Here is an 11,583-nt window from a genome sequence, read left to right as displayed (position 1 = left end):
TTGACTGAAAGAGAGAGAAGAGACAAAGCCAGGGGTCCTTGGGCTCTCCGACTAGTCCAAGTTTAACAAGCTCCCTTGGGCTTCCTTCACAATTCCCAGTGGAAGCAGTCAAAAGAAAGGCATGCCTCTCCTGTCCTCCTGACCCTCCATTTACTCACAAAACAACGGGCTTTAACAATCACGGAACAAAAACTACATTGCCCAATGTAACCTTCCAACCCCCAGAGCTGTATGGGCCGCTAATCCAGCGCACAAAAGCAGGCCGACCGCTCTTTTGTTCTGCCCGAGGCTGGGCGCAGCGCTGAGCAACAGCTGATCGGCTCTGGAACGTCCCAGCGGCGTGCCAGGGGCCTCCGATGTTTATTTAGCGCGCTGCTGTCTCGACGAGGGGCCTCTGGGAGCCGGCTGCACGCTCGCCCGCAGAGGAGTCATGTACCGGCGCAGCTACGTCTTCCAGGCCCGCAAGGAGCAGTACGAGCGCGCCGAGGAGGCGCCGCACCCCGTCGAGCCGGACAGCCTGGTGGAGAGCCGGGCGGCTGCGCCAAGCCTGGCGCAGCTGCAGGGGCTCGGCGAGCGCGTGGCCGCTCACGTCCAGCGGGCCCGGGCGCTCGAGCAGCGCCACGCCGTCCTGCGGAGGCAGCTGGACGCCTTCCAGCGCCTGGACGAGCTGGCCGGCCCCGAGGATGCCCTCGCCCGCCACGTCGAGGGCAACCGCCAGCGCGCCCGGGATTTGGCCGCCGAGCGCACCCGGTTGGAGCGCCAGGGAGCAGAGGCGCAGCGCGCCCTCTGCGAGTTCCGAAGCAAGTAAGCGCAGCCGTGGGAGTAAAGAGGCAGCGCGGGCCGGGAGAGCGCTGCCCCCGGAGGTGGGAGGGCCGTCTCCGGGCCCAGGCGACCGGTGACTTCATCCCGGCAGAGGCACGCACGTGCTGCATCTCCCTAAGATAGGACTAGCTTCCATTTTGGTGGCACGTCACGGTTTGCATGAAATCGTGTAATTTGCTGTTAATGTCTTTTAGAGTCTAGATCTAAGTTACGTGCAATGAAATGCACAGATTTTAAGTGTGTAGCTCAGCGAGCTTGACGAATGTATTAACAGATGCCCATGTAACTACTAAAACAAGCCAGATACTCCTCTACCCCAGAAAGTTACCTTCTGCCCTTTCCCAGCCTTTGCTTCCCTCTCCCCAGTCCCCCCAAGCAGAGGCACCCAGCGTTCTGATTTCTGTCACCATAGATTACTATTGCCTGTTCTGGAATCTTCTAGACCTATTCTTATGTGTCTGGCTCCTTCCGCTCAGCACAGTGTTTTTGAGATGTGTCGATGTTATTTAATCCTCACAGCCTCATCCTGTTATAGACGGTACTGCACCCAGTTTACAGATGAGGAGACTGAGGTTCAGACAATGTAGAGATTGGGGGCAAGGTCACTCAGCTGGTGGATCGCTGCACTGGGACTGGAATTCAAGTCTTGAGCATGCTAAGTCTAACGGCCTTCACTGCATCACAGCGGACACCTGGACATTGCTTCAGCGTGTGCCTGCTAGTGTCTGGCCCCTCAAAGTGTGATCCATGGATCAGCAGCATTGCCATCACCCAGGATCTTGTTAAAAATGGAGACTCTTGGGCCCACCCCAGAGCTCCTGAATCAGACTCTGAAAAAGACCCCCAGGTGATTCGTCGTTTAAGTTAACGACCTTGAAGTTTCAGAGGTCCTGCTCCTGGGCAATGTCCCCCCTTTTGACAGACTGAATAATGTGTTAAAATCACCCAAAAAGCTATTCAAAGAAAAAGGATGCTCAGCAACTTGTCAGCATCTTTCCAGGTGATAAATGGGTGTGCGCTTTGATTCAGCTGGGCACTTCAGGGAATTTACCCACTGATACTCACTCCAGGAGGTGTCAAAGGGCATGTCCACCAGGATATCCACTGCAGCGTGATCTGCAATAGCAAAGGCCTGGGACCAACCTGAAGGCCTGTTAATAGGAGTCAGATTATAAAATTGTGCTTCATTCATGCAATGGAATACTGTGCAATTGTGGAAAAAAGTAGTGTGTTATCATCTATTTTAAGAAGACGGAGGTCAGAGTAGAGAGGTTTTGCTTGCATAAGAAAAAAGACGACACAAGCACACACACAGAAACCTCATAACACTGGTTACCTATGGGAATAAGGAAGTAGGAGCAGAGGTGAGAGGGAGACTTTTACCTTTTTCTGTCATTTAAAAAAGTCTCTAACCACGTAAGAGATTTATCTGTTTAAAAATTATATAAATTAATTAAAAAATACAGATGTGCAGGCCCCATCCTGGACCTCAAGTGGGGCCCAGGGTTTTTATATTTAATGAGCTCCACTGGTGATTGCAGTGAACAGCCAGGTTTGAGGACCTCTGGTCTAGGGTAGCCAGAGGGTTTTCTTCACAAGTGCGTTGTGTTTGAGTTCCGCATTCTCAACCCCAGTCGTGGGCAGGATATTCAGCATTGGGTACTGAGCATATTTATCAGATCATGAGCATCGATTCCATTCCCGTCAGTCCTTCTGTTTTTCTTTCTTTTTTTTTTTTTGGCCAAATTGCACATGTGGGATCTTATTTCCCCGACCAGGGATCGAACCCGTGCCCCCTGCAGTGGAAGCATGGAGTCCTAACCACTGGACCGCCAGGAAATCCCTGTTTCTGGTTTTGATCCACAGAAATAGGTTTGCAGCTGGAAGAATGCACCTGAAAATCCCTGTGGCCCTTCAAGGGAAAACTGAGGCTTGCAGAGGGCCTGTGGGTGGCAGGACTGGAACTTGGATTTTTCACCCTAGGCCCATACCCTTTCCAGAACACTGTGTCTTAGAGAGAAGCTGTTCTTGGACTCCTGTGGAGTGAGGCCCAAACGTAGGACTTCATTCATACTAAGTTATGTTCCCTAAAGAGAATGGAAGTGAATGCTGGTTGACACCCAGGGCAGTTCCATGGGTCATCAGAGTACCTCCGATCCCCAAATGGCCTTTACCTGGTCCTTGGGCCACAGTCAGCTGTGATCTGGCTGGGCCGGCATGACTCCCAGGAGCCCTCGTTGGAGGAGTGGCCATGATGAGTCCTGCTGATTTCACTTGGCTCTGAGTTGTATGTCCATCGTGGAGCCGACCCTTCAGGCGCTGTGATTTATTTGATAATTCTCTTTAATTTATTCCCTCCCATTGCCCCCTTGGAGAAGTTTTGATGTTTTAACTTGAGTAGTGGGACTTGAAAATCATTATAAAAATCATACCCATCTACATGCATGGGTACACACACCGAGTTTGGTTTAATTCCAGAGGTGAGGTGATGATTAGCCAGAACCAGGTGAAATTAATGCAGAAATAGGAAGGTGTATGCAGCCTTGTTAGGTATGTTCTTTACCTGGGTAGTTGAATGATTTCAAAATCAGGTCTTCAGCACATCAAACAAAGGCTAAATAAAATAAAAACTAAATAAAATAAAAACAAAACTACCAAAATACAATGATGAATAGAGTCAATTATCCAAATCGCTGAAAACCAAAAATAATCCTGTAAAACAATCAGGTAATTGAAGCCAAAATGGTTTTTTCCACTTTATGAATTCACTTTTATATTCACTTCTATGAATATATGAATATATCATGAATTCTTACAATGAACTCTTTATAATGAAATCACTCGTCTGTAATAAAATATCTAGGCTTGTCTAAGCATGAAAATCGCATTAACATGTTGTTTATTAAATATGTTTTTAAGCTACAGAAATTCTTGGATGTTTCTAGCAGGAAGAAGCAATGAGAAAATTAGATTTTGTTAACAGTTTTATTCTTAAAGCTAATTAAACATTAAAAAACATCATTTCTGGCTCCATTAGAGGCACACAGAAAAGAAACTGTTAAATGTGACATCCTGGTGTGAAAGGTAAAACTGATGCAAATATATTTTGCTTACTGGTTATAGCTGAGCTGCTTAGGTGGCTCTAGAACTGGAAACACTTAGAACAGTGTTCCTATACCTCATGTTCTTCCCTGAAGTCAAGACTTTTCATTCTGAGGCACGATTTCCCAGCACCTGTCACAGTATAAAGTCCTTGACTTGACCCATGGCATGGGTGTACAGGGACACAGAAAGCGATGCTTTGTGGCATCCCTGTTTCAGGTGCAGGAGGAAGGGATGCAGAAGGACACACCTGCACCATCTTGTACCGCAGATACCTGGAAGGGGCCACAGACATGCTTACATCCCATTGGTCAGGACCACACTGAGCTGCAAGGAAGGCTGGGAAATGCAGTCTCCCTTCTAGGCAGCCCTGTGGCCACCAAACATGACGGGCTCTAAGTCCTATTAGAATGGATATTGGGGACAGCTTGCAGGGAACGAGGTCGGGGGTCATTTGGGAAGGGGCTTTCTCTTTTTCTTCAGGGGGTGAAATTCCCCCTAGAAGGAAACTCGTTTTGACCAGAATGATTTCTGGGGTCTCTCTGCTTCCTTGATCTTTACCATTTTTTTAGAAGTCCAGGGAAGAAGTCGACTAGGAGAAAAAAAATACACCTGCTCCTAGTATCTGCTGCTTTATTAACCTTGTGTATGTTTAACTTTGAGGGTGTCCCTGCTCTACCCAGGCAGCATGGTGTGGCTGTCAGGACACAGTTTTGTTGTCAGACTCACATCTGAGTCCTGCACCCCTCTCTTAGTTTGGAGTCCTTGAAGCCGAGCCTGAGAAAGTCGCTTATTTGGGAGGTGGCATCAGGGAGCACCAGTTGCGGAGTGAGGAGGTTATAGGCAGCAAGGGAAAGGAGCCAACACTGAGTGCGTCACCGGCAAGTTACCTGCATGGCCACTGGAGGCCACCTGCGGGGTGGAGAGCACACCTCAGTGATCCCAGCTGAGGACCAGGGAGCCAGGGTGTGTACGTACCCAATCGCCCTGTCAGAGCTTGCAGGCTGCTCCCAGGGGCACTGACTCTCTGAGCCGTCCAGCCTGCCCTGCCTGCCAGCCCACAGGAGGCCCCTGGTGTGCAGGGCAAGGCCGCACAGATGCGGGTGAAGTGCCAGGAGCACCTGCGGCGGCCTCGGGCCAGTTTCTCAACCTCGGTTTCCTCGTCTTTCCCGAGGGGGTAACAGGAACTGCTGTATTCCAGGATTTTGTGAGGATTAAAGGGCGTAACCCAGAAAAGCTGACACGTGATGATAAGTACAATAGTATAGGGTATCCGGACCAGGTCAGGTTAGTGCTGTTTGATGTAACAGATCGTTAGTACAGCCTCCCAGTCTCTGTGCTGCCGCCGCACTTGGGTACAGGTGCGCTGGGATCTGATTCCTGCGTCTTCGAGTGGCTGGGAGGGGGCACTGGGGGCTTGGGGCTGGGACTCCGGGCCGGGAGACTCCTGTCCATCTATGGGGCCACCGGCGGCACTTCCTGCATGTGCAGGGATGTGCAGAAGGTTGGGAAGGAGTGGGCTCCAAAATGCAGCCTCAGCTCCTGCTTCCCTTAATGAGAGGGGGTAGGACTCAGGTTAATTGAATGCTGATTGTGTGACCACACATACCGGATCACGGAAGCTGCCCAACTCTCCCTTCTGTGTCCCATCTGCAGGTATGAAAATGAGTGTGAGTGTCAGCTGCTGCTGAAAGACATGCTCAAACGGCTAAACAAGGTGAGCTGAGCCCGTCCTTGGGTTTGAGTAGATTCACGGCAAGACGGGGCTAAACGGCTGAACGGTTGTTTCGCGCGCTGCCTCTTTGTGTTCTTCCAGGATTCCCCTATTTCTTTTGCTGTCATTCTCCTTCTTTCTTAAAAAATTTATTTTAATGAGGTATAGTTGACTTACAATGTTGTGTTAATTTCTGCTGTACGGCAAAGTGACTCAGTTATGCACATATATACATTCTTTTTCATATTCTTTTCCATTATGGTTTATCACAGGATACTGAATATAGTTCCCTGTGCTCTACAGTAGGACCTTGTTGTTTATCCATCCTATATACACTAGTTTGCATCTGCTGACCCCAAACTCCCACTCCATCCCTCCCCCACCTCCTCCCTCCCCCTTGGCAACCACAAGTCTGTTCTCTATGTCTGTGTGTCACTCTCCTTCTTGACTTTGTAATTTCAACTAAATCTTTGTGAGTGAATGCACACACCCACACACACTCCTCTACCACAAGCTAAATGAGCTCGTGAGAGATCCCTAGACGGTTAAGCTCATTGGTTTGCTTGGCTATCAAAATGGGCCAGCGTTACAGGGACTGGCTGTTGTCTGCACCTAACTTAGGAGGGAACCTGCTCCGGACGGTGGTTATCTGGAGGCAATGCTACCTTATCCTGTTGGCTAAGAGTCTTGAGATTACTCCTCCCGAGGGAAAGTCTCAAGAGAATAGAGGACGAAATTTCCTTTTACCCTCAAGCTCCTCACACTTGAAGCATGAACAGTCGCCATGTGCGAGGCACCAGGATTCTTAGCTTCTTGCTGGAGACCCTCCTGCAGAGGTTGGGTGGAGTTGTTCTTTGCAGGGGCAGTTTCCTTCTTTGGATCCTCCATCACCATCTAGCTGATTGGATTTTCTGCTGTAGCCAGGAGAACTTGACTACCAGATAGCAGAATAACTGTGGACCACAGAGGTTGGACGAAACCAGGGATGGCAAAGAGCTGTAAGCATTATCCTTTTCTGATTATTTCAGAGCTCAGATGTCAGAGGGGAAGGACCTATGGGAACTGGTTATTTAAAGGGTTGCTTGTTCAGGGTACCTGGCTGCCTTCCCCCTTCCCCGTTCCCCACCCCTAACCTCATTGCTGATAAAATCGATCACCCTTCCCTGCTGCGCCCAGATGTGGCCTTAAGATTCTTCTCCACCTGGTTGCCGTATGACCCAGCAATCCCACTCCTGGTCATACATCCGGACAAAACTCTAATTCAAAAAGATACATGCACCCCAGTGTCCATAGCAGCACTATTTACAATAACCAAGACATGGAAACAACCTAAGTGTCCATCAACAGATGAATGGATAAAGAAGACGTGGTATTTATATGCAACAGAATACTACTCAGCTATAAAAAATAATGAAATAATGCCATTTGCAGCAACACGGTTGGACCTACAGATTATCATACTCAGTGAAGTAAGTCAGAAAGAGAAAGACAAATATCGTATGATATTGCTTATATGTGGAATCTAAAGTATGACACAAATGATCCTATCTATGAAACAGAAACAGACGCACAGACATAGAGAACTGACTTGTGGTTGCCAAGGGGGAGGGGGGTGGTGGTGGAGGGATGGATTGGGAGTTTGGGGTTAGCAGATGCCAACTAGTATATATAGGTTGGATAAACAACAAGGTCCTACTGTAGAGCACAGGGAACTGTATTCAATATCCTGTGATAAACCATGAAAGAATGTGAAAAAGAATGTATATATGTGTATAACCGAATCACTTTGCTGTACAGCAGAAATTAATGGGACATTGTAAATGAACTATATTTCAATAAAATAAATGAAAAAAAAATAAGATTCTTCTCCACAGGAACCCCAGGCAACTTCAGACAGTCAGGGTTAGCTCAGGGTTAGCTCGGAGTGTTTGCCACTAATTTCCTGGCTTCGTCCAACGTCTGTTGTCTAGGATTATTCCGCTAGTCGGTGGGAAAGTCAGAACTACACTCTAGGGACACTGAATATTGCTTTGTGTATGTTACTGACTGTATGATATTTCTGTGACCATCTCTGTGTGAGCATCTAACGTATTGTCCAACTCGGGACACTGTGTGAAGCTGATGCTGTCAGTAATTACGCAGGTCAACTGTTAGAAGCTGGACTGTCTCAGGCCAATGGAACAGATGGGCACACAGAAGTGAGCACAGAGACGGCGGGGAGGGTGTCCTGTAGCGGAGCCCTAAGCACACAGCTCATGACTGGCCGTGTGCTGAGCTGGGTTTCAAGGACCCAAGGCCTGCTGGAAGTCTGCGTGGATTGGGGCCTTATTAGCATTTGCCCTCACTCAGCTCTCAGCTGACACTTGTGGCTCACCCCCATTTGTGTTTTTGGTGGCGATTCCAGGCTGGCAGGTGGGGCCGCCGTCTTGTCCATCGGCCGAGGCCTTCAGGAACAGGGGCACCTGACACCCTTCGCCTTTAGGTGCCAGTTCAGCCCCTCCGCAGCACACCTCGTTTTGCTTTGTGACTGTTTGTCCTCCCTGCAAGCAGGGCTCTCTCTGGACTGGGCCCTGAGGTTGTTGCTCACGTGGTACCATCCTGGGCATTCCTTGAAGAAGAGAAAGAACTTAGTCCTTCTTTTTACCTTTGGCGGCAAGTGACACTGGATTTAAAAACAAGCTCAAATCTTCTGGTTTTTTTTTTTTTTCTCTTATTACAAAAGCAATGCCTATTCCCAGTAGAAAAATAAGACAGTAGAAAGAAAATGAAAAATAAGGGAAAGGCATTCCACCATTTCCCCCCGTCATACTGTGATGTAGCGTGTGGACAATTGGGGTATGAGTCCCGTGAGAATGTTACGAAGGTTCTGGGGAAAGATGGGACCAAGCACGCGGGCGGGTGGGGGCAGCACATCGGCGTGGCTGTTCCCGGGTCCAGGGAAAGACACTTCTCCCCACAAGAACTGTGCCATCCACAACAGGAGGGTAGCCTGCTAGCAAGACCCTTCACGCTGTCGCTCAGTATCCCTCTCTGAGGCTCAGCTTCTTCGTCTGGAAAATGGGAGCAATGCTAGTTCCCACCACCATAGGAGCAGGTGTCCGTCTGCATGCCTGGTGAGAGTTAAATGACATAATAATGCATGTGACCTGCCTGTTACAGTTGTTATTACAGGTCACGCGATGTGATGGACGCCAGCTTAGTTTTCTCGGGAAGTGGCTGCGTACCCCTGGTGGAGTGGGAGTGCGTGGAGGAACACCTTTTTTTTTTTTTTTTTTGCGGTACGTGGGCCTCTCACCGCTGCGGCCTACCCCCTCGCGGAGCACAGGCCCCGGACGCGCAGGCCCAGCGGCCATGGCGCACGGGCCCAGCCGCTCCGCGGCATGTGGGATCCTCCCAGACCGGGTCACGACCCCGCGTCCCCTGCATCGGCAGGCAGACTCTCAACCACTGCGCCACCAGGGAAGCCCATAGAACAGCTTTTTAATAGCTGTGAATTTATTTTTATGACTACCTTTTCTCTATAGCAGGTGACATTAAAAAAAAAAGTTTCTTTTTAAATGCATGTCAATAAACATGAATCAATTTGAAAAAAATACGGGCTGAGTAATAGTAGAAGATTTTGGTTGTAGCAGAAATCACAGGCACAGGATGCAAATACAGTGAATCGGGAGGTCCCTGCACTAGCTCACGGGAGCCTCGGAACAGCCTTTTGGATTTTGTTTATTTTACCCTCAGATAACCCGGTCCGATCACCCCTCTGTCAGGGGGGAACTCACCCTTGCTGAGGCTAAACGACTTCAGAGACCCGCAGCCCACCCGCAGCAGGTGTGGGCAAGAGCCAGGTGCTCTGTGTCCAAGGCTCATTCTTTCCCTCCCAAGGACAGTCAGGGAACCGCTGTCTCTCAGGAGACAGACGCAGAGCCGGAGTCTCTGGGTGAAGGTGGCCACTTCCCATTAGATGTTGGTGCCCTGTCCATCCCCCCAGGCCGCCCTCAATGTCACATAGAGATGCTGAGCCTGCTGGCAGCTTCCTGCATCTGTCTGGCTTGGGAACGTCCGCAGTGGCAGGGGGCACAGTCCAGAAGTGTGGGCATTAGCACCCCAGGGGCGACCCTCCGCCACTGGGGGACAGGAGGGGGTGACTGAGTCCCTGGCTGGCCCACCCTTCGTCCCGACAGTTCAGAGTGAGTTTCCCAGTCTCCTGGGGGACTGAGCCCATTGCCCACAGTGGGAACCCGCTCATTCCACACCTTTATTGGCTTTGTTCTTTTCCCTGTGTCACTACCCCACCCCTTCCAGTGCTCCTGGGATTACCTCTCAGATAAGGGACCCTTTCCCAGTCCTTGCCTCGGGGTCTGTTTCTGAAAACTCAAATTAAGACAGCCGCTCAAGGGTCAGCCAGCTGGACCTTCGGGTTCTCTGTCCACTGAGATGGTCACTGGAGAAGAAGGAGGTGAAATGGTACAGTAGAATTCACATCTTGTTGGCTGTCGGTCATATCACTGATTTTAGTTGACAAAGCTTTGAATATCTACAGACGTCACATCATCTGGGTTTTGACTGTCAACGCAGCCTAATGTCCGTTTCCTTTGGTCCCTTTGGAAGGGATTGATCCCTGGGTGTGGCCGTGTGAAATGGGGTACACTAGGAATCTCTGACCCAGTCTTTGAGTCTGGCTTGGAAAATATCACAATGTATGGACAGGACTGGTTGCCACCATGTTCATAAAGCTGCCGTCTATGTATACTGCCCAGGTAATTAAACCTCCAGAGCAGAGTGCCTGTATTAACAGCCAGCCGCTCCTTGCTATGCACTTGGAAATGAAATAAATTCCTCAACATACTACTTACATACTCGGGCCAAAGTTATTCAGATTTTCAGCCTTTGGATGTGGTAAGCATTCCTGGTGACTTTTATTTTATCTTTGTCTATTGACATTTTTTTTGTTTTTTATTCTTAATTTTTTATTGAAGTATAGTTGATTCCCACTATTAGTTTTAGGTGTACAACATAGTGATTCAGTATTTTTACAGATTATACTCCATTAAAAGTTATTAGAACTGATGACTTTTTTTAAAAGAAAGTATTTATTTTGGCTGAGCCAGGTCTTTAGTTGCGGCACGCAGGATCTTTAGTTGCAGCATGTGGGATCTAGTTCCCCGACCAGGGATTGAACCCGGGTCCCCTGCATCGGGAGCACAGAATCTTAACCACTGGACCACCAGGGAAGTCCCTAGAACTGATGACTTTAAAATATTTGGGTTTGGCTAATCTCTAGGACTCATCATGTATATTGCCAATTTGAAAATAATGTAGGTGCTAGTCAAATGCTTTCACCAGAAAACAATTTTAGAAAATACCTAAAGCTGCCGTATGTGCTTTTCCATGTAAGTCGTGTATCTTAAACATGCCTGGAAAGGAGCAAGAGGCAAGGGAGTTCAGGGGGGGTGAAAGGATGGGGCACGAAGCTTTTGATTTCAGGGCTACAAGCCTTCATACATCCAGGAATTCCTCTGAGGCTGGAAATGAACTTCTGGAGAAGAGGAGAGCCATCTGGGGAAGAAGAGTGTAGGAGGAGGCTGGCGGTGGGCGGCTGGAAGAACAGAAGGCAGAGGAAGCGTGAGGAAGGATGCAGAGGGTGAGAGTGGAGTCGAGGAAGGCAAGGTGGTGGGAAGAGGGAGGGTGGGGAGTGGAGGGACGTGCCCAGCTCCTCCAGGTCAGCGTGAGCCCTGGAAGGAAAGCAGCTCTAACATTTTTGGAAAGGTTTTTGGCGTCCAGGATTGAAGTAGGTGTTTTTTTATTTTTTTATTTTTTTGCGGTACGCAGGCCTCTCACTGTTGTGTCCTTTTCTGTTGCGGAGCACAGGCTCCAGACGCGCAGGCTCAGCGGCCATGGCTCACGGGCCCAGCCGCTCCGCGACATGTGGGATCTTCCCGGACCGGGGC

The 11,583-nt window shown here is 49.3% G+C and overlaps 1 protein-coding gene across 1 annotated transcript in view; it reads left to right on the top strand.

Annotated features, from left to right (window-relative positions):
* Positions 1-430: 430 nt before the first annotated feature.
* Positions 431-11,583, top strand: part of BFSP1 (beaded filament structural protein 1) — a gene marked incomplete at both ends in the record, with an annotated part of 37,613 nt that continues 26,460 nt past the window's right edge. Inside the window, 2 exons of the mRNA XM_082671210.1 lie at positions 431-804; positions 5,581-5,641. Of these exons, the coding sequence (XP_082527336.1) occupies positions 431-804; positions 5,581-5,641 (435 nt within the window). The remainder of the gene's footprint in view (positions 805-5,580; positions 5,642-11,583) is intronic.

Source organism: Grampus griseus (assembly GCF_964374135.1).
Source record: "Grampus griseus genome assembly, chromosome: 14".
Lineage (NCBI taxonomy): Eukaryota > Metazoa > Chordata > Mammalia > Artiodactyla > Delphinidae > Grampus > Grampus griseus.
This window is presented reverse-complemented; position numbering and strand designations above follow the sequence as displayed.